General features: G+C 41.3%; 1 protein-coding gene across 6 annotated transcripts; it reads right to left on the bottom strand.

The window, feature by feature from the left end:
• Positions 1-469: 469 nt before the first annotated feature.
• ttll4 (tubulin tyrosine ligase-like family, member 4) lies at positions 470-23,919 on the bottom strand. Of its 6 annotated transcripts, none has more exons than XM_051403581.1 (21): positions 23,806-23,919; positions 21,186-22,405; positions 20,075-20,567; positions 18,966-19,134; positions 16,356-16,432; positions 16,185-16,242; positions 14,210-14,328; positions 13,060-13,170; positions 11,896-11,972; positions 10,651-10,845; positions 10,195-10,277; positions 9,978-10,106; positions 9,624-9,746; positions 8,023-8,121; positions 7,345-7,479; positions 7,114-7,251; positions 6,816-6,912; positions 5,687-5,897; positions 5,301-5,368; positions 5,095-5,165; positions 470-4,620 (listed from the first exon to the last, which is right to left on the bottom strand). In XM_051403581.1, the coding sequence occupies exons 2-21, from the start codon at positions 21,711-21,713 to the stop codon at positions 4,431-4,433; spliced, it is 3,171 nt and encodes a 1,056-aa protein (XP_051259541.1). In that variant the 5' UTR covers positions 21,714-22,405; positions 23,806-23,919; the 3' UTR covers positions 470-4,430. The 6 variants fall into 6 exon arrangements, with proteins under 6 accessions (XP_051259541.1, XP_051259544.1, XP_051259542.1 ...); XM_051403584.1 differs by having other exon boundaries at positions 18,966-19,113; XM_051403582.1 differs by having other exon boundaries at positions 23,810-23,917.
• Between the last annotated feature and the right edge of the window lie 143 nt (positions 23,920-24,062).

Raw genomic sequence — 24,062 nt, 5'->3', positions numbered from 1 at the left:
TACAGTATTACCTTATATACAGTAAAAAAGTTCCTTAAAGAGGAATTATGTGCAAAATTCAACCAAATCTCTCCATGCACACATCTTGCAGTTACTGAGATTTGTATATAATGTGAATTATTCATAAAATGTCACTTCTTTAGGGGTCATCAGTTTACTAAATGATTGAATGTATATAATTATATGATCTTAAGTACATGCAAGGCAAAGCAAAAGACCCCAGGTGGCACACAGAAGTTGAGGACCCCAACGGCATTTGATAGCCGCTTTCAGAAGCTTAAAATGTTCTAAAAGCCAAAAGTGGAACATGTACTCATGACTGATAAAAAGTAGGTTCCTCCAGTCTTGTGACCGTCATCAGATACCAAAAAATAACTATGACAAAGAAAGGTTGTTTTAAGGTAATTGTAAGGAACACCACTGTTTAGAGTGTAAAAACATATTTTTTTTAATCACCCAATCATGACACTTGTACCACAAATAACTTTTATTTTTAAATTGTCATCCTGAGCAATTCATACAGCCCTTTCACACGGACATTTTACAATTGTGAGTTAGTAAAAAATATTGTCATCTCCACTTGCTTATAATATTTCTGTTAAGTTAAAAACAACCTCAAACAGTGTTATCATTTAACTTTATAACATGTATCAACTCTGAAATGCAGCCAGTAAACAAGATGGTGGCGTGGCTGCAGTGTAAAGAGGAACCTGCTGAATGCATCGGGGCAGATTCTAACTTCTGTCATATGAAAGCATTAAGACTCCAGACTGATTTTTCTCCAATAGAACAGTCATTTATAAACTCAATATTTAATGCGTCAAGGGCCCCTGAAACCCTGCTGAGTCATTATTTAAGAGCTGTGTTGAACGACTTTTAGATACCTGTAGAATAGGACAAGTTGTAATATATGGAATATATTTAAGATGTCGTATCATAAATATGTGAAAACACAAAACCACCTGTGATGGCCTGTTTATGCAGACTTTGTGCTCCTTAAGGTGGACGTGAGATGCTTGGCTGATACCGTGTAGGGCCAACACTGTCTCACTCCCAAGTCTTCAAATACTGCCGCTTGGTCAGTGGACCTCTGCTTCAAAATATGACACTGTAGGTATGTGTCAAAGTCAGGTGACGTAGTATAAAGCGAGAAAGTCTGCATATGACCCAGAAGGGGACTGCTGTTTGTGTCCTGTGTGAAACTAAAAGTAAAAACTTTTAAATACTTTAAAGTAATGTACGTAAGTTATGTCAGGTACATAATTTGCCATATTTTCCTAAACCTAAGGAGGTAGTTTCTGTACCTTTTGCTAATTGTCATTTGTGAAGCAATAATGCTAAACATTCACTGCTACCAGCTTCATATATTTGAGGATTTGATATATGGTGCATTTCTGTTAATGGGACAAAGCAGCCACTTTGAAGACGCCGCATTGGGCTCTGGGAGACTGTGATAGCCTTTTCTTCCTCCATTTAATCACATTTTATGGACTAAACGATGAATCAGTTATTACATAAAGTCATAAAACAGATGACTGATGAATGAAATGAGCACTAGTTGCAGTCCTACTTGAAAGACAGGACATTTAAAAGCATTTCTCCTCTGCCTCTCTGTGTGAATGGGCCCTTCGTGTGTGAGCTGTGAGGAGCATTCAGTCACTCTGTAACACCAGGGAAAAGCCTTCAGACGCCACTTTGTGCTTCCACGTAACATTCTATTTTATTTAATGCACTGACCTATGTCAAAATTAGGTTAATAAGTTAATAAGTTCATGTATAACAAAGTGTTAATAAAATCTTGCATGAGCATAACACAGACACTTCACAGCAGTTTGGCATCTGTTAGTGAATTGCATAATAAAACTCATTTGTAAACAAGTTAGCTTCCACACTTTTCTCTTGTAACTTCTCACAGCAGAAATTAAAGACATTTTTATTTCCAAATAAGGTCCACTGGGATAGGAATTCCTAATGAATTAGCTCATCTACCCCAGCTCAGCCTGTCAGTTTGGTACAATGGATGTGGGCTTTAAGAGAAAGCCGACCCAAACATTTTCAACTTCAAGTAAGTTTTACGTTTTCTGATAGTCTCCTCACAGTAGATGAATATTTTTGAAATAAGATACGTTTCTTTTTCCTGAGGGTACAGAAGAATTCTTGAAGCGGTTTCCTCTCAAACAGCAAACACTGAACAGCAGACCCGCTCTCAGTTTAGAACCTCTGAGATTAAGTCATACTTTTATATTATAGTATTTGAACAGGAACGGAAAGACGTTTGTGTTAATGAACGTACACTGCAGGGTTAAATTCTGGTACTGGACTTGCGTTTGGCAACTTTGAAGGAATTCTCTATATATTATCATTTGTTAATAGTCACACAGAAAAACCAAAGCCCTTTTTTATTTTGTTGGTCATTTTCTTGTCTACTAACATGCAAGTCAAACTGATTAGTTTTCACCTTCAAGTATCTCTAACATACTGTAAGTCAACATCATGAATCAAATGAGGTTTGGGTGAAAACCACCAGTAACACCATCAACCAGTGATAGTCTTTATTTGGCTATGTTTTTCGCCTTTGAGTTCATTGCATAACACTTGTGCATTCAGTTGCCCAACCCCTTAACGCCTTAACAGTCTTAGATTCAAGACATGAGAGTAATCACAGTACTGTGTCATTATTTATCACAACTTTGGGCCATCGTTTTCCGTACAGGGACGGGAATCAAGCAACGGCTCAGCATTGTCCAATCCATCGGATTTATATGCCTCAGATCGAGCAGATGCCGTCACGTTTTCTGACATTTGTGCATTGCTTAACGATGACGTCCAACACTTGCGTCCACGCTGCTGGAAACTCGGTGGAGAGGAAGTAACGGTCCAAAGCGTGGCTTCATTTCACAATGAAAGATGACAGTGCTCTTTGTAATGTCTGTAAAATGATTATTTCAAGTAAGAGTGGAAACAGCAGCAATATGTTGAAACATATTTCTACGCAAAAATGGGCTCAACTTCCAGGAATGCCATGTATTTGACACTACACACGAGTGCTACCACTTCCCCAGCGAGCAGCACGTCTGTCACTGAGGGTCAATATCAGATGGTACAAAAACATTAGCGCCATGCAGGCAGACTCAGCAGATTTTTTTTCTCATTTCATTCATTTTTAGATGACAGATTGTTGCCACAGCTAGCTCTCAGGCTACCTTTTTTCTACTCTGTTTCTACACTGTCATTAAAGTGTTTTGTTTATGCTGAAAACCTATTTTTTTCCACACACAGAAAAGGATAAAGAATCACTAATAAGCAGAATAGATAATGTTATTGGTATCAATAAAATCTTATCAGTTCCCATTGTGTATGGTAATGTTGACTTGGCAGCTTTATTCTTGCTAATGTGAGTTCATAAAACACACAACCCAGCAGCCTGTGCTAATGCTGCTTTGCGGTGTAGGCTGTAAGGAGGCCCAGCAGGCCTTATTCACAGTTTAAGTTTAGTACCAACAGCCAGCAAGGACAGACGTGTGGCAGATGGGATCTGAGGGTCTTGTTCCTAGCGGGTGTTCACCGAAAATGGCGCGGCGTCAGTGACTACAGGTACCATCCAGTTTGAGGAATACGTCCCCGAATTAAAGAGTTATCTTTAGCCAAACACTGCCCAGCAGATTCTAAAACTACAATCATTTCATTCTCTGTCAAGACGATTGCGTGGCAAACATTGGAAAAACACAGTTCTCGTTATTAAGTATCCTCCAGGTGTGTAGCTACTCGATTGCCCGCTGCGCTGCCTTACGGCGTACGGTTCCCCACTGTGCCAAAGCAGTGGTCTCAAAATGAATGTCTGCTTTATGGTTGTCAAAGCCTTTTCATGCTTAAGCAACTGACTGATTTGAAAGAGTCTGCACTGCACTGCCATATAATCATGTAAATTTGACAAATGATGCAGACAGTGAAGCTCACTGTGATGGATTATGTATGAGCATGTTTCAAGTTTCTGCAGCTCAGTTTTCTTACTGCAAAGAAATGACTGGAAAGCACTGGCTGCTCAGAAGCTAAGAATGCATTTCAACTAAAGTTGGCATATATCAAAACATGAAAAAAAACACTGGTATGGTCCTTTAAGTGTTATATTTTCACTGGTGTTGCAGTAATGGAGGAGACTTGAAAGGATACTGACTGAAATAGCCAATCTTTAAGTATTTCCTCCATTTCCTGCAAAAACCCCATTAGTACATACTAGTTACTGTTCTGCTAAAGACCAAAACCTCCCTTCTACAGTGTTTGTTAAGACTGGGCTTCAAGCCTATTGTCCTAAGTACAGTACTCATTCATTTAGACATGAAAGATCAGTAGAAGGGTGTGAGAGGTTAGGGCTAACACCCTGAGATGTGTGTCTGTTCTGGGTCCTAAACATCATGTTAGTGAACTGAGTCTCAGAGTGAGGCAAACTGTTGGGGCAGCAGACTCTGGGAGGGGCTGGGCTGAGGGCTTGCACAGGCACTGCTGGTGACACTGGATCCAGGACTTGGTGAAACGGGCAGGCTAGAGACTGAAGCGACCTCCCTGTCTGAGCCGTCGTCATTATCGTCGTCATGGGAACGGTGCCGATGGCTGACCACCACCCTGGAAGAGAAGATAATGGGGTTAATCCACTGTGTAAGCCATTCTGAATAATTCTGATATTAGGTTTAAGCCTGCAGCAAGTTTTGACATAAATATTACATTACCAGGTACTTTAAAATTAAACAAATCTAAAATGAATCCATTATCAATCCATTTATCCAACTGTTGGCCTTACCACAATTCTGGGCTATAACATAAGAGCTTATTCATAGTCCAATCTTAATTAAATAATAAGAGTAGGTTTTCTAATAAGTGCAAACAGAAAAATTACGCTTTGTTATTTTCATAGAAAAATGGCCACATTACTAATCATATGCTGAAATCCTTCAACCTTCATGATTACATTACAACTTTATGCAAGTCATGTTAACTTAATTAATCCAAAATCATATTTTAGACATTTTAAGGCCTAAAATTAAGATTATTGGGTTTTAGACTGTGTGTGTGTGTGTGTGTGTGTTTGTGTGTGTGTACCTGGCTCTGGATGGGCTGACGAGGTCTTGTCTGTGGGGTTCAAACCTAGAGATGTAGCTACACTTGGACCACTACAGAGACACACGCACAGAGAGAAAAAGAAAAAAAGAATGGTTCAACATTTCAAATGAAATCACTGATTTTGTGGTTATAACAGCAATCACAGTCAGTTATTATTCAGACAAATCCATGTAGTCTTTCCTCACCATGTGAGCGGGGTCGCTGGTTCCCAAATGGACTCCTTTCTGACACAGAGTCGTCAGCAGACTGATACCTGCACGCAAAGCAGAAATTTCACACACAGAACCCATAAAGTCTGGATCAACTCCCCCAGCAGTCCCAGAGTTTACTCTCCCCTGGGTCATATTCCTTCCTTGAATAAATAAAGTAAAATGAGAGGCTCCTGTGCTTGTCCTTCAGTTGGGACATGTGTGTGAAGATGCAAGTTTTTAAGGGTCGTAATAATATACTGTAATAACATTTATAGTATTGACCTGAGGGTTCCTGTGAAAAAAGTCTAACATTAAATACAAACAAACTATCTCTCTGTCTCATTAGGGTATAAAAATGATTTATTTTATGGACCACATACCTTTTGTCCTGTTGTTCCAGTGCTTCTGCTCCCACTGGTCCAGCAGGATGTTCAGGTACCTCGGACACTCGAAGAAGCGGAGGTAGCGAGACGACGACGGTGATGGGAAAACTCGCTCGAACTTTCCACAGCGGTTCCGCTCGTCTTCACTCTCTGCCAGCACACGGACGTCCTCTGGAGTCAACACGTCCAGCAGAGTGGACAGGAAGTCCTGATGGAGACAGGAGGGAAGACACAAATAGTTTTAATACCACTAATACAAACAGTATTCATTGTTGTGGAATGGTCTGTAATAACGAGCACACAAACAGAGTGTCTTTTATTATCACACTATCAAACATACATTATCACATCCCTTATCTGACAGTTGTGCAGCTGCATAGGATACTATTCTTGCCAATATTCTCTAAACCAGCCTCCCATGTCTGCTTAAAGAGCCAGTGTGTAGGATTCAGTGGTATTCAGTGGTGAAGTTGCAGATGGCAACCAACTGAAACCCCTTCCCTCAACCGAAACCCCTTCCCTCAACCGAAACCCCTTCACTCAACCGAAACCCCTTCCCTCAACCGAAACCCCTTCACTCAACCGAAACCCCTTCACTCAACCAATCGTGTAAGAAAAACTTGCAAAAACTGAAGAAGTCCTTATCTAGAGCCAGTGTTTGGTTTATGCTTATATTCAGGAGTTATAAATTAACAGAAACACAGATGGATATTATATTGTATTCCTGACAATAGATCTCTCTACATGTTACACACCGGACCTTTAAATGAGCACACTGTGACAGAGCTCAGTCATGCATGCAAGGTATCAACTTGCATAACACAAGATTTTCATAGAGAGGACAGTTTTGCTTTCTATCAGTCCTTTCCACTGTAGTACTAACTGCATTATCCAGCACACTCATCACCACCATCAGCATCTATACCATCACCGACCTTCCATGTGGCTCTTATTGCGCCCACTTCAGCTTACTATTCAAACTTTGCTGAATAAACCTTCAAACTTTTTAAACTAGATTAAATGCACTCAATATTAAACATTATTTACATGTGATTTAGCATATTTGATATCATTCATTCACTCACATTCCTTGGTCCACATCCTCAGTGTGTTTGTATTCATTTACCTGGTCGGCGTAGCGCTGTGTGAGGTAAAAGGCTCGTTTCACCTTCTCATCAGCAGACAGATCTGGCTTGGTCTTCTCCCTGGTCCCCCCACACAGACTATATACAGACACAGAAACGCACATGCACACACACACAGTTGTTGATTCACCTACAAGGTATTTCCTGAGGATGTAGTTGATTGAATTATACTGAAAGTTCTTCTTAAACTAGAACCAGAATTAACCAGTTTTATCTGTCATAGAACCCCTTGTGTGGATCCTAATGCTAGCGCTGTAGGGTGTACTACCTCCTCCCTACCTGCTGGTGGAGCTGGAGGCGCTACTGCAGGGGGCGATCACATCTTCTCTTTGGGGTATACGGAAGCCAGCCAGGTTCAGGAGGTCTCTGATCATCTGACCTTTGATGGAGACATCCAGCGCCGTGTTTGAATGGAGGCTAGACCGGAAACACAAAACGTTATGAGATGTAGTGTGTTTTTTTTGTGTCTGTATGTGGATGTCTGTGTGTGGATGTGTGTGCAGGTGTTACCTTGGCGATATGTTGACCTCCAGGATCCAGGGTTTGAGGTTCTCGTCCAGCATGATGTCAAAGCCGAACAGCTCGTGGCAGCTGTAGGGTGTCCGAACGTTCATCTTCAGCAGACTGTTAACGTACGGTTCGGAGCTGAGAACCAACACACAGCGGGGAGATTAGAACTCATTTCATCATCATTATTAGTTCAATAATGAGTGTCTTCCTTCTCATCCTCTGCTACAGCTCCAGCAGGTCGCACACGTTTCTGAGATTCCATACCTCTACCTATCTACAGAGGGAGTGGATCCTCAGTAGCCCAGAGTGGACCCTGGCTCTTAGATAGGGCCTTTCATGCTTTTTCCCAGTTTTGCAGCCACTGTAGCTTCTCCTGCATGCTTGGATGGCAAACTGTATTCAAATGGTTGCAATCTGCAACTTCCCCACTAAATCCTACACACAGGTCCTTTAAGACTGAGGAACATTTTTCAACAATAATGATGAAAACAGTAAGATTGCAAGTAAAAGGAAATGTAGAAATAAACCAGCTTTGAAAAAAAAAAAAAAAAGCTTGCTCTACTAAAGCTTTCATAAAATAATGAGTACAAAAGAAATAATACAAACAGAACAATAGAAAGTGTGAAAAACAGTAACGGCTTCCCTGCAGTCGCTGAGTGACTGAATGGGCAAACTTACGCAATGACGGTTTTGATCACAATGTCTTTAATCTTCTCCCAGATCAGAGTGGTGTTGACTCCCCTGGAACCAAGATACTGCCACAAGGCCTTCAAAGCCCTGAAACACACACATACACAGACACACATTGTGTTGGAGTTGGGGAACACAGGCTCTGACACCCTGCATCTGAGTTTCACTTTTACAAACATCTGAGGGAGAAGAACCTGCTCTGGAGACAGAGTTATAGTTACTGGTTTAATTGAACTCTTTGAAGGAGCCAAATTAACACAAACCGAAAATGAATCATTCTTTCCTTAATTCGTCTTTCACTCCTAATTCACTCCTTAATAGTCTTCTTGTACTAAGTGTTGGTCTGCATTAGTGTTGTTTTTGGCGGCCTGTTTTAATTTTAGTTTTAGTCTAGTCTTTGTGTCAAACTGTCCTTTTAGTTTTTATTAGTTTTAGTCACGTTTTATACTCTTTTTTAGTCAGTTTAGTCAACTAAAAGTCTGAACATTTTAGTCTTATTTTAGTCAGAATTATCCATGACTATTTTCGTCTAGTTTTAGTCGACGAAAACTGATGACATTTTAATCTAGTTTTAGTCAATGAAAATTGTATTTTAGTCTCTTTTTAGTAATGCAATTCTATTTAACCCAGTTAATATAGTACAAGTACCTAGTATAGTATGGACAAAACCAAAAATGTCTTTAAGTCACCCATTTCTCAAGTCAAACAAGGTTATCTTATTATTATATTATTGTTACCTTATAGACTCAAGAATACATTCAATTCCAGACACGGAAGACGCTCTGATTTGAATTTACAACATATTTATTTTACCTACCAAACATGTAAGAAATACACACACACAAACTTAAATAAAATAAATAAATAAATAGCTTCAAATGACAATGCCAGAAAAAATTTACATTACATTCAAGTTGAACTTGTTTCTTGAGTTGTCCTTAATGTTAACCCACCGCAGCTGCATCTTCTAAATAATGCCGCGAGTGGGGATTAAGGAAGTGACGTAGCTTGCGTCTGCGCAGTACGCTGATGCAGCCCCGAGACTCAGGAAACAGAAATATTGCAAAATAATAATAATAGCGAGACGAAATAACGTTATAACATTTTGTCTCGTCTAGTTTTGGTCAATGAAAATGAAGAGATATTTTAGCAGAGTTTTTATTTTGCAAACCACACTTAGTCCCGTTTTTATTCGTCAACAATATTGCATTATATATTTGATTATAGTTTTCGTCACATGACCACCATTTACGTTGTGTCTCGTCCTCACTGATAAAGTTCTTACACATATTTAGTCATAATTTTCGTTGACGGAAGTAAGACTAGTCTGCATTCCCCACCCTTTCCACCTCTAACCCTGCCTTTCACACACACACACACACACACACACACACACACACACACACACACACACACACACACACACACACACACACACACACACACACACACACACACACACACACACACACACACACACACACACACACACACACACACACACACACACACACACACACACACACACACACACACCTTCCTGCCACTCCAGCCCATTTCACCCCCTGCTTCTTTTCTCTTTCTCTTACCATTTGTGTCCCTGGCAGGCCTTGTCATCGCTGTTATCCTGGTATTCTGAGTTTTTCTTGTTGACGCTGTAGTTGGTCAGGTGCATGAACTTGTTACCCAGAGTCTTCATGGAAGATGAATATCTAAACAGGACAAATAAATCACATATTACCTCAGTTATCAGCTTTTTCCCAGTCTCTGACATATTACAGTGTACAGATTTTTAGATCATATATTTCTACATATGTATACATATATATTACTTGTTCCTCCTACAATGACATTAGGGATCATTTATCATTTATGTTCCATCTTATGTAAACTGATGTACAGTATTTGGCTTTGCGACTTTGGTGGATGTGATGAAAACTGACTTGCAGCTGGCGAATCGAACCAGTCCGTCAGAGAAGATGTAAATTCTGAGCGGGTCGTAGGATGTCACGTAGACGTAGATCCTCAGGTCAAACTTGTTACCGCCGATGAGGTAGGGCTTGTGAAGGTACCTGCAAAACCAGAAAACAAATGTGTATCCAAATGACGATTATATTGTGCAGTGTCAGACTGTTGGGAGATGGTCTCTGGCCTACTTACTTCTGGACCAGCAGCGGTCTCTTGCGGGGCAACTGGCTCCATCTGTGGATGACCTGGATACCTATTCCTCTGGCTGATGCGGGCTATTAGAGATGAGAGGAGGAAGAGAGAATGTAAAAAAAGTTAACTCATCAAAACAAAAACATACTTTTATTGAAGCATGATAATCTACATTACTTATTGGAAACTTTACATAAGTAACTTGTTTCACCTTTTAAATCAATTAAAATCAGTCATCAGTCATCAACCAGTTATCCAGCAAATGAAACACACAAGACAAAACTGAAATATTAATAAATAAATCTGTAATCAGTAATGATTAACACTGATGTTTACTAGCATCCACAAAATCCAAAAGATCCTATTTAGTCTGTTTTCCCCAAGTTTTGAGACGGATTTGTCTTTAGTACAGTTCAAAGTCAACTGATTATCTAAGTATCCACTACAATAACGTACAGGTTTGATGATCCACTTCTGCCTGGAGCCACTGTCCTCCCAGGCCTTGCGAAGCAGCTTGATGTCCTGAGGGAGGACGAAGGTGCGGGGGAAAAAGCTGAACTCTTGTTTGCCAAAGCGAACCTGCATCTTAGACAGATTCCTCCACAGCCGGTCCTTTCTACCAATCTGAAACGTTCCAGGGAAGTGGTTCAACTAGGAGAGAAGAAACACAAACAGTGAAGTGGAATTCTGGACAGAGGAACTGAAAGGTCATTGGATAAATTTTACCTTCCTGCTAGTGTATCGACTAGTGCTGTCAAACGATTAAAATATTTAATCGAGATTTATCGCATTAATGTCATAGTTAACTCGCAATTAATCGCACATTTTTATCTATTCTAAATGTCCCCTGATTTCTTTTTGTCCCATTATTTTTTCTCATTTTAACGCTCTTATCAACATGGAAAAGTGGATCAGCTTGCTTTGTGCAAATGTTGTTTTTATTGAATACAACATTGGCATATACTGTAGTGTTCAATTTGACACTAACATTCACACTTGGTGCAAATAATCTCTCACACAATGTAACACTGTCCATCAATAAAAGGGTGAAAAAAATACTTTGTCACACAAACAGCCCCTCCAACAGCCCTTTCTAAGGGATCAACACAGGGCGATACAAAATAAAATTACAAAGTGCACATGTAAGGTAAACTAGGACCGCCTATAGTGCAGTTAAACCATAGCTTAATACTTTTCTCAAGTTTTCTTTGAACATAGCAGTCAGGCTACTGCTCTTTATTCACCAGAGGCTCAACCCAGCCTCTTATTTCAGAAAGAATGAACAGTAACGGTTACCAATAAAAAGTAAGCCTACTACTTCTTTGCTTTGAGCCAGTTACTCAAACAGACAAGCCTTCATTCATCCATTCAGAATATTATTGGCATCCATTTCGGCATCTGGCACTCGCCATCCACTCAAAATGTAAAGTCTACTACTCTTAAACAAGTGTGTGCGGCATGCCTGTTGTTTTGTTTCCGGTCTAGCTAGATCCCGTGTGGTGTTGTAGTTTTTCTAACGTTACTAGTTGTTGCAACAGCATGTGAAAAAAAACGACAAAGTGTGCTAGGCCAAAAAGAACGCTAATAATAAATGAATAATACATTTTTTAATAATAAAAAAATTTACCCCGTTAAAATGGGTTGCGTTAACGCCGTTAATAACGCGTTACACTGACAGCACCAGTATCGACAGTTTCTCACCTTCTGGTGCTCTCCGAGGGACTTGAAGGCAGGAGACTTCATGTGGTGTCCCCAGCAGCCCAACCAGTCGTGGCTTTCTACATCAACAACGGGACGAAAAACAGATTTTGATCATCCAGGGCAATTTCCACAGTTTTCTCTTACAAGTGTGTACCAGGAGTAAACTACAAAACATTACCTTCCAAAAATATTTTTTGTTTTCCAATTAATTTTGACAAGGAATGTCAGGGTTCCCACTCTTGCTTACAACTGGTCATATAATTGTCCAGTAAGTAGTATTTAAACATTTAACTCATTTTGAATGATGACGAGTTCATGATGAAGTGTCTCAGGTTCATTACATGTCGTTGGTTAGCATGTTTTGGACACTGCCTTTTAGCTCGCTTTCGTGGCTGTTCTCACAAGAGCTGATTCTTCCACTGCAGTCTCCGGCAAACTGACTACAATTTACTGCAGTTCTATATCCGTAACATTCATTTGGCCAAAGCCCAATACACAACAGTTAAAATCAAGTAGAAAAACTCATAGCTGTGCATGTATTTATCAACCACAACAACAAAAAAATAGACATTCCGCTCTGCAACAGGTGTGAAAAGCTAGACTTAGTCAGTGAGATGGGAGCTGAAATAAAAAGGGAGCATTTTTCTGTCCAGCTTTGCGTCTGGTAAACTCACTTAGATTTACGTTTATGTAGGCCATCTGAGTGAGGGGAGAAAGTACAATGAAAGTTTTCCAAGACAACATGGATCATTTCCAGGATATTTGGCCATTTTTAATAAATTTCCAGGCATTTTCATGACTTGAAATTTTTCCAGGTTTTCCAGGACGTGGGAACCCTAAACATGCAACCACAGCAGTTTAAAGTAAAGTGATATTATGCATGATGTCAGTGACTGTTGAGACACTTGAGTCGTAGACAACTGATTTAATATGAATTGCAACAAAATTCTAAATAAACAGGGAACAGGATCTATATTTGCAACATTCAAATGTTGACACCTGTAAACACTGAGCACTGTGTAGCTGCTCAATGCTCCTCCTCAATGATTCAGTCCACAAAGACGAAGTTCAGTTTGATGTTCGGCAGTCTATAACGTCTGTCTATGATTTCTGAATTAAGTGTTGCAAATGAAAATGCATCTTAAGACACGTGTGATGACTTACTCTTGGTGACTTTGAAGTGTGACCTGGCAATGGTGTGTTTGACCACATTTGGCGTGACGGCGCTCATCTTCCACTTTAACAGTCGTCTTTGTTCTGCGGGCAGCAGCTCCACTGCAGAACACACAAAGTATTTTACAACCGTATTATAGTAAAACACATCCTGCCCACATAGACTGTAGGCATAATGCAAATATTGAAACAGCACTTAGGGAAAACTAAAATAATCATTAAAAATAAAATAAAAGTGGCAATCTTAGTTAAACTGGCTTAACCCTAACCCTCTTAAAGGAATAGGAGATGAAGCATTAACCAGTGGATCAGTGCATAAAGCAAAAGTGCGAAACTGTAGATAAAGCCGACAGTTTATAGACAAACAAGTTAATCACAATCCCTGAAAACTGAGCAGCATCTCTGTGCAGTTTGACAACATCATGATGGACAAGATGCAGAGACAGTCCATTACATTAAATTAAATTAGCATCTCGTTGTCCAGACTGCCCATTTAACCCCTTGTGTGAGGGAGCTTGTAATATCTTCTTTTAAATTCCATTGCAGATGATGGCATAAAGGATTTAAACTTTGGAAGGCAATGCCGTCTACTGTTATCTAGGGCTGGGCGATATGGCTTAAAAATAAAATCTCCAATTTTTTCACACCAAACCCGATTTACGATTTTAATAGTTTTTTTGTAGACTGTTTTTTAGCGGGTGTTTGTGGGCTGCGGTCCTGTATACCTCTGCTTGAGGTGCTGGAATAAATTTGTGGTACTGCTACCTTTGGTTGCAACAGCTTTCAAACAAACTTTGCAGTGGGTCATGGTTTGTTCGCTGTCGGACGCCACAAAACCAAACCAGTTCCAAACTGGCGCCCAGCCCTACTGTTACCGTTGATCTCATCCTCTAACACAGTAAAATATACACAGTAGGCCTATATCTCAGCATTATACTGTAATTCTTCTTATTTTAAATTATTATTTAAGATCTAAACTTTAAAGACCTTAACACAGGGCCTTCACTCTCTGATAAACCGCTTCATCTTGCATCAGAACGCAGTTAAAACAACCAAAGAGCTGGTAGAACAATGAGAAGAACACTGAATATGTTAAAAAGCCTAGTAAGTATAAATAAGCAACAGATGTGCGTGTCCCGACCTTTCTCATTGGCGGTGCTGAAGTAGAGAGTCGGAGGGATGAGGGGAAACAAACTGGGAACCAAAGCTGGTTTCTCCTCTCGGTCATCTTCCGCCCCCAATGACATCGGCTCCTCAATGCTGAGAGACAGAGAGAGACACAGACAGTGGAGATAAACACATGAATGATTGATCCAAATTAGAGCTGCCCCCTAAAAGTCAACCTAACTGTTGGTCGGTGAGAAGAGTCTCACAAAGTTTTAGTCACAGGAAGACTCCTTTCAGGAGCGATAAAAAACACGAAATGTATGGTGTTGTATTGTATTTCCATTATTGTTATATTTGTGACTCGGGATGATCAATTATTAAATATAATAGTTTCTTCCTCTTGACTTTTACATCATTGGACAACTGCAAACTTGCTGGCATTGATAAAGACATATACGATTCATATGGATACATATGATTCCGATGGATCAGCAGATTGCTCTCACATATATGCCATATAACAGCTGTTCATCTCTGTGATGGTCAGAACTGTGATTTAGACTTAAAACTCCCATTGTTGACCAAAACAGTCTCTCTAAAGACAGCCAATATGGACAACATTTTGCTAATCATTTTTACTCGTCCCATCTAACAGAAGAGCTTCCATTACAAAAAATACATCAACCACAAGAATCTTAGAAAGTGAAGATGTGATATTTGACTGTGTGTCTATAGAGCTAATTATTAACTACACACTATGTGTCGCAAACCTGTAAACTCCATCTACAATGGTTGTTCAAGTGTTCTACTGAAGACGGTGTGGTCCCTGCCCCGCCGCCAGCACCGCGGGTCTGCTTGGCTTGTTACAATTAAACAAGCAAATTGCAGTCTCACAACAAAATTAAAAAGTAATGCAGCTAGAATTACCTTCACTGACTTCTAACTAACGGAAGCTGGCATCCAGAAACCACTCTGGTTTGTAACACAAGTTGCCTGCAGCCTGCGCAGCTGATAGTTTGCACTATGCGCCGGTAACACGACCCCGTGGATTTAAGGTTAGAGACATCGCACGGAGACTGCAAGTACATTTTGACACAGAGGGTTGAGACAAATGAAGCAAGCCCTCAAGAGAGAGACCGTTTGATCTAGTTCACACAATACTAAGTAAGTCCAACATTAGCAGAGTCCTTTTTCCTACATAAACACATTTGATCACACCAGATAAACACAAAATAATGAAAAACTAAAAAAACTCACATGACAGTCATATAGGAAGGAAAGATGAAAAAGCAGATGGATGAAGGAACAGGAGATGGTACAATCCAAATTGTTTTTCCTTAAATTAAATCCCTCCACCACAAACAGGTATACATCAGCATCACAGCTAGACTAGGCTAACTTAACACTATACTATACATACAGAAGCTGTAGCTTTCAGGAAAGGGTGGGCGGGGTGTATGTAAACAGCAAATCAGCTGGTTGTGGAGAAAAAGAAAAAAAGAAAGAAAAAAAAAGGTGACAATAGCGGTCCCTATCCAGGCGGTTTTAGCAAAGAATCAGCTCCGAGTCTTTGGTAGGGAGTTCTACTGTTGAGGCCATCACAGTGGAGAACAATGTGATGACACAATGCAGCAGACCTTTCCACCATGCTCTGCTGCTTTCAGCCTCTTTTAACAATGCAGTGAGAGAGAATGGAAGAGAGGGAGAATAAGTCCACAGGATCTGGTAGATATACGTTTAATGCCATTTTAGGAGACCAATTAGAACCAGGCTTGGATGCTGGGCCGGGCCAAGGAAAGGACATTCTATTATTGGACATTCTTCTTCTGAACTGTAAGTTGGTGAAGCTGAGAACAACACTCTTAAAGGCTCGTAAATGGACTTGGGACAGCTCGTTAGAAACAACAGAGAGCGACAGTCCTCTACACAGTTAGCGTCAGTCAGTGTTTTTAGGTTCTTGTCACATGAATAAATGAATTAAGAGTGCGTGTGTGGTTATACAGTCTTACCCAGAAAGGAGAGTGATGGATGCTGTTGCTGTGGACGAGGATGAACAGTCGGAGTCATCTGAAGACAACAGAAGACAACTAAAATCAACGGTTTACAACATCAGTACAGCAAACTGCCAGCTAACTAAATAGTAGTCTGAGTGTGCGTGTGAGCGTGTTTTAATGTCTTACCGTCGTCACTACAGGCATTCTCAAGCTCATCAGGCAGCTCCTCCTCAACTCCATCCACCTGCATAACACACTCCTGCCTGGAAACAATTGACACGAGGCCAAACAGTCAGAATTGGAACGGTGAAAACAAAAACAGAAGATTGAGAAGCAATCAATACTTGCAATCAATAATTAGGAGACCATGACGGTGAGATTTGGATCTAACGTGGCGTCTTTGGGATTTCAACCGGCGACCCTCCGCTTCCCAAGCCAAGTCCCTACACACTGAGCTACTGCCGCCCCACCAATGAAGCTTTGGAGACCCTAGTTGGAACTGAACCACTGAAATAGATGATCTCCAGAAAGATAGCAGAAGATAACACGTAGCATGTGAGACAATCTCATATTTTCCAGAATCCCTAAGAACACAACGACAACCTCGACACACTCCTCAGAGACTTAATGCGCTCTGCTCTGAAACTACCATCACAGTAAACAAAATAACTTTCTACCACACACACTGACTTAGAGCCCGACCATCATCACATCATTTTACATTGTTCAGCAAAAAGATCTGGTGAAAAGCAAGATCGGAATTTGACAAATTCTGAAAAGTAAATAAATGAAAGATGGAAAGTACTGTAACGATCTTGAAAATACACAGACAAAAGGGTGAACAGTAGGCGTGGGCGATATGGGCAAAAAATAATATCTCAATATTTTTTGGGATTTGGGCGATAACGATAATCAGTCGATATCCTTTAAAATGTGATTAGAATTGTCTGAGCTGGACTTGTGTCCACCAAACGCGTTTACAGCGCTGAGAGAGCTCAAAAACTCATTTTCCGAGCGGCCAGCGGTGTTAAAAGTTGAACAGATTTCAACTTGAAGCACTCTGAGCGCTGCGCTAAAAAAAACCGGCTCCGCTGACATCTTTTTACCGCTGAAGGCGCTTAGCGCTCTGAACGCTGAAGCCCATAGGACCCACGTCTCGGCACTAAATCATCTGAAGTACCGGTAGCTTCAGGGACTGGAGGTGCTTGCATTTTCTCTCTACCATCACTACGCGCTGCTAAACTGTTGCAAGGAGGATGCTAGCGAGAGGTCATGTGATCACGTCATGTGACTGAATCCTGCCATGCTGTAGAGAGCGTTGCTGCACCGTGTATTAATGGATGTGAGGAGTTTCCACGGGCGTTTCATTGTTTTTGTCGAAGTAATTTAAATACTCGATAATGGAAATTTGCACATCGTCAAAACAACAATGACGATATTATCGCAAACGATATACATCGCCCACCTCTAGTGAACAGGCCAGCCTGGTTGTATACAAACTGTACACTGAAGGACTCCTCCATCACCTCGTTCACACCAATACCAATAGCTCCTTTCACTGTCCTCCTTTCGCTGGAAGATAAAAGACCTCGACCATCTAGTGAAGCGCCGCTGCAGACGCAGCTGAGACAGGCAGCGTGACCACTCTAATCTGTTGACATGGGTGCCAAAATAAAAATCAAGATGCGTGAACAAGCTGTAACAGGAAAAAATACATAAATAAATCTCCCTGGATAAATGGCTTTAATAAACTCAAACCCCTTCCCTATTTTGTTATTAATAATGGACATATCAGAAATATAAAAAAAAAAAAACACTAGCCAAAAAACACTAGCCAATATTTATGGATCTAATTAGGACAATCTATTTAAGTTAATCAATTATAGTTTAATACAATCCTTAACCTAAAACTTGACAGGTCAAGTCCTGGAAACACTCACAGAACAGGGTACTCATCTGAAGTTATTAAAAAATACAAGATCTAAGAAGATCTAGGACTCAAAGATCATTCATATTACTCACCCCCTCACAAATGTCTTGTATCGACTACTTCCCAGCTAGTAATTCTATTATATCTCAAATTGACAAACGTGAAATTCATCTAATAATCATCTCAGACCATGGTCCAGTCAGCTTTAAATCGAGTCAATGAAACCACCCCAACTCCCTCAAGTGGGTGGCGGTTCAACACCTCACTTCTAGCAGACAAACATTTCAACAGTCTCCTGTCCAGAGAGTGGAAGATATTATACATCAGCAGACCCAATTCCTCATGCAAAGAATCAGAATGAATTATTAAGAACACAACGAAAAAACTGGTAAAAACCTCACTAATCGGCTAAAAAAGACAAAGAAAGGTAACTTATTCCCAGTCCAACCAACATCACACTAGTTTAACACTATAGATTCTATCCTAACTATTCTATTGGAAACAGAAAAAGGCACAAATTAATCAATTGTTATCAACTCCTGGATGCAACAACACCTTCTCAATGTCCCAGAACACCAACTGTAACTTATTCAATACACAATCCTTTACAGAGTTCACCTCAGCTAACATAGATTACACAAAATGGGACTCACAGACAATGTCACCTGCACACACACACTGCACATTAAACAGCACCACCCATTCAAACATTCTGGAAAAACACTGAAACACCGGGTCACAGCATTCCAGTCTCCCCATCTGTGTGTCTGCGAGGAGATCTTTCTTCAGTTGAACCGCCACTGAAATACGAACAACCCACTCTGGTCGCCTTAACCATCGCTAAAAAGACATTAGCCGTTTCTCACCCAGACAGCTGAGTCTCTCCAGCAGGACACTCCTCTGCCGGCCAGGGAGAGGAGGGGAATGGAGATGAAGGTGACATGGAGGCTTGCTGTCCCTGCCTGGTGAGGTGGATTGTGGAGATCTGAGTGGTCACAGAGCCCACCAAGGCTCCTGCAGGACAGGAAGCCACATCTACAAGAGAAAGAGTTTTTAATGGTCTATTTCTGGTTTAATGCTAGTTACTTAGGAACTGAAATATTACTTATTGAGAGTTTAACACTCTAAAAATGGTAAAGTTCAAGCTTCATCAGGACTGTGTGGTGTGGGAGTGGTTTGATCAGACAAGAAAACTGGATCAACTTTTCCCCAACTTAGCTCCGCTACTTCAAATCAGTGAGAGTGAAAGCCGCATAAATTACAGCTGTCTTTTTTCCAAGCTTACATGTTATCATTTTTTAGGGCTGTAACCGACTCGGATTTGGCTGAATACGATTTCTTCAGTTCAGGGCCACATGTCACTCCTGTTTCAGCAGTTCCTGCGGTGGAAGCGCGGCTACAGAAGTCTCATGTTTCAACCTGACTTCTCCGCTTCCATCACAGTTAGTTTTGTGGTTTGTGGTTGTTTTGAGAGTGTAAAGTGTACAGCCTGCCGTGCCAACAAGGGCAGCTACAAAACAAAGGTGATGATAGAGATTTGACTGACAAAATGCAAGCTGACTTGGGCTCTTCTTGACTGATGGCTCGAATCATCAGGATTTTTAAAAATTCCATAGGATCTTTTTTTTCTATAACCAGAAAACGTTGGCGCATGCATAGATGATGCTAACATATTTACAATCTACATTCTCACAAAACTATTGTGAGATGTGCATGTGGTCAAAGATAACATCATGCCATGTATGTATGTCATTCTTTCTCTAAAGATGAACATTATCAAAGTTACATAAGGAAGTTACTATTGCTTTGGCCTCTGATCACAAGTCCTTGCATATTTCTGTAAACCTCAAACACATTCAATCTTATCTTTGATATGTTTGAGGTTCTTCGCTGCCAATCTGCAGATTCAATACCCAGACAATCTGCCACTCACTTGTCCTGCATCCTACAGTACATAACCAATCATTGTGATTACCTGTGACGGCTTCTGGCGGTGTGGGCTGCTTCTCCTGAGTGGCACTGACACTGGCACTGAGAACACTTGGCATGGGGCCATCTGGAATGGGACTGGCTACTGGAGGACAGACTTTTCTGCATGTGGACAAGGTGCTTCCTGGTGGACACTGACTTTCTGGGGCCTGCTTGTTGCTCAGGTCCAGTGATGCCATAGTTTGGGGCTTGCTGATTGTAGTTGCTACCACCACTGCTGGAGGACCACCTCTCACTAGCAACTGACTGTTTAAAGCAGTTACTGTTGTGCAGCTGCTTTGTGTCTGACTGCATCTTGCTGCTGGTTTTGCTGAATGGCTCCTCCGTGTAGTTGTTGTTTCTCTTGTTGTGCTTTTTATTTCTGCTTTTGTGCTGTCAAAACAGGAGGCATCCTTTCCCAACGCTGCGCCCAGATGTTCACCGAGAGTAAGGCATAGAGGAGGCACTGAAGGCAAGGAGGAACAGTCTGCAGCTTCAGGCTACAAAGACAAAGCAAGGAAAGGTCAGATGTGGAGGAGGCTGTAAGCAGACACACACAAAGCTTACAAAGTGTAAAAGATTAACATAGTCAGTAATTACACTGAACAGACAGCTCAACTCTAAGGTATTGATATTCAAATGAAAGCGGAGTTCATTAGCAAGGGTATGAGTGCAACACGATGTATCATCTGATTTTTTTCCCCATAAAAAAATAACGTTAAAACTAACCCCACAGATTAGTTTTTTAAGAGCTGTGACCAAGATTCATAATCGTCAGGACATTTTAGAAATGAAAAATCAATCCCCATCAGGGAAACGGTCAGTGTTTGGTTTGTAAGTTCTGAGCTACTATAGAAACGTGCAAGAGAGTATTTTTGCATTGTTTGTCTGTAGTTATGTTGTAAAGTACAAATAAACACGGCAACACCTCCACACAACCCTGCAGGAAGGAGCCACATTGCCGGATTTTGTGTGAATGCTGCCACACACCTCTTTTTTCTCTTTAGGAAATCCTACTGATTATGCCTTTAATGTAAGGAGTTGAAACTTTATTGAATGAAGCTCTCTTTATGATACTGCTGGGACAACGCTGCACATTGGGAAACATGAATACTCACCATCGACTTGTTCGTTTGCTGCAGAGAGGGCTGTCCTCTGATCAACAGGTCTTGATGACAAACTGACAAGAGAGACTCCAATCCCAGCGGCACATCACCTGCGGCGCCCTGACGTCGGCTCATTGCTAAACCGTTCCCAGGTTGAGAGGCTTGAAGCGACATACATTTCTGCATGGTACCAGTCTGCTTCAGTCCTGCTGCCAGTACCCAGTGTGGGTTTTGAATCCCATTAAGTTGTTGTGGCATTTTTGGAGACCCATCTGGCACAGCGGTGAATTGGCTCTGGGTGTTGGTTTTATTTCCATCCCCATTCTCCCGTACAGAAAGCACAGATGGGGTCACTGCTGAACTAGAGGAGCGAGGTCTGGCTTGGTCCTTTCTCCTGGACAGCTCAAGGGAAGTCTGACTAAAAGGCACTTTAGTGGCCGCAACTGTCTTGGCGTGTGTACTTGCAGTGGTGGGCCTATCAGCGTTGGAGCAAGTCCGAAGCTTCCCCCCACCCCAGGGGGAGGATTGGTTGGTGGGCATGGCACCGCCCAGTGAAGATGGAGTTATGTATAGAGGACTGAGTTCAGGGGCAGAGGTTGAGGATGGAGAGTGGAATTAACAGTCGAGATAACACTAAAGCCTGAGGTGGAAGAGGGTTCTCTTCCCTAAAAGACCGCGATCCTCCTTGTGGCTCCCCTCTCAATGGGTGGTTCTTCAGTAGGAATGACTGTTGAGATGTCACCTCCAGCTGAATGGAGTTGGAAATGTAGATTGACTACAAGTTCTTGATAAATCCTGTACAACAGTGAACATAACTGCCACCACGGATGCAGGGACAGCAACGTTTGGACCTAGCTGCAAGTCAGCGGGACACTGTTAGCTCTCGGTAGCGATGCACCTGATGCTCACATGAAGCTCAAGAAAGGCAGGCACATAAGGCTTTTTTTTCCTGAGGAAGTGGTCCACACTCTAACTAACAGTGACCCTCAGAGTTCAATATAAGACAGAGGCTGAGCCAGGGAGTCCTGAGGACATTAGCTGATGTAGACTAAAAAGTAGTTACTCTTCCTTCTTCTCAACAACTCTGGGGATAAAATGTACCCCTCAGGCTGCCTGAGACCGCATACTTGGCTCACACTAAGATATCAGGTCCTGGAGGAGAAACTGGTGTCCTCATGTCTTCCTCAGTTGAGTCACAGGAGGACCTAAACCAACAGCATTCACCACTGAAACTACAAGAGGAGAAGCAGTGTCAGTCTGACAGAATCCAGTCTTCTGATAATGATAAATCCTGATCTCTTTACTCTTTATAAGGAAAGAAAGTCACTCGAAACCTTTGTAGTATCGAAACCAACAGTGAAAGTTATTTCCTCTACCTTCACCTGTTGTTTATTAGCAATTTAGCAGGTGTGTTTTAAGAGGTAGAAAAAGATAGTGGTTTGTTTAAACAAAGGGTACCACCATTATGTGAGCAGTGAAAAAAACATATAGTGAAAACATCTCCTAAGTCTAAGAAAATAAATAGCTTCATGCCAGTTTTCAACAACAGCTACACAGTTAAAGCTGCATTTTTTGCCATATTTGCTGAAACTTCCACTTTATCCTGACAGAAATAAATGAGACACATAATCTGTGAAATAAACTCAGGTTCCTCTGGCTCCTAATGGCATTTACAAGAATCCACCGGGCCTGAACGAAAACAATCAGACCATAGAAAGATAGGAAGACACCTTGGAGGCTTGAATATAGTTGATTGTTGAGTCTCATTCCAACAATCCCAAAGTGTCTGTATTTCACAGCCTGGGAATGAGACTCAACTCTATCAACTCACCCATCTTTCTTGGCTCTGATTGGTTGTTTTCATTCAGGCCCGGTGGATTCTTGCAGTTACCATTAGCAGCACCAGGAGGAGGCAGATGAAGCTGATTTTTTCACAAATGATCTGTCTCATGTACTACTGACAGGATATAGTCAAAGTTTCATAAAATATGAAATTCGAAAAAAATACCTACTGCAGCTTTAAACTACACTGAAAAGGTTGCTGTAAGTTAAGTGAGCTCATTAAGTAGAAGCCCAATAAGTGAAATCGCGGTTATGTGAGCTAGATAAGCTAAGCGAGTGAGGTGTAAGCTAGCCTGCGTTACTAAAGCAAAGTATCAACGTACACGATACAAAAAGGAGTTTGTCATTTTTCTTAAAGTCCGTCTTTTCAGGGACATTTTCAGCAGGCATCGTGCCGCGGGTTGAGACTAGCCGACCCTGCTGTCAATGTGAGGGCTGTGCTGGCTTCACGTGTGTGTGCTCACAGGACACACCGCTCCGACCTTAGCTTGGCTAACTAACAAATCTTTCAGAATGATGTAACTAGTGAAAATAATAGCGTTAGCTCGGGCCACACTGGCTCTAACACCAGTATATTGTAAACACACATTGTTGAGGTTTAGTTGAGCTGACCTGACAGCTAACTAGTTACCAATTACCTTACGCTAGCTTCGTTTGTGTTTACCCAGCACCGTCCACACAGTTAGCTTAGCAACAACACAACACCAACTGTCACCGGGTGTTTGAAAGACCCCCCCCCAGTGACAACAATAAAACTCAAGCTTTATCTGTTTATAAAATGTGTTCATACCCACTTCGTCCCCTGCGGTGTTCCTAACATGTTGTCCCATTGGTGTGGCGATGGGCTGCTGCTCGTTGGAGTTTCTCACATTGCAGTGGTTAGCTGAAAAGTCCGAGTGAAACATCATGGCCGAAGATCGTCTATTGAGACAAGACCTCCCTTCAGGGTGCGCTTCTGAATCAGAGCGCCCTCCACTGGTTGGACGCATGCAGCAAGAGTTCACCTACAGCAGTTTACTACTACATATTTTCTTGTAATCTTTTTTT

The sequence above is a fragment of the Dicentrarchus labrax genome, unplaced genomic scaffold (assembly GCF_905237075.1).
Source record: "Dicentrarchus labrax unplaced genomic scaffold, dlabrax2021, whole genome shotgun sequence".
Lineage (NCBI taxonomy): Eukaryota > Metazoa > Chordata > Actinopteri > Moronidae > Dicentrarchus > Dicentrarchus labrax.
The sequence above is the reverse complement of the archived record's forward strand: the minus strand, read 5'-3'. Positions and strand labels throughout refer to the sequence as shown.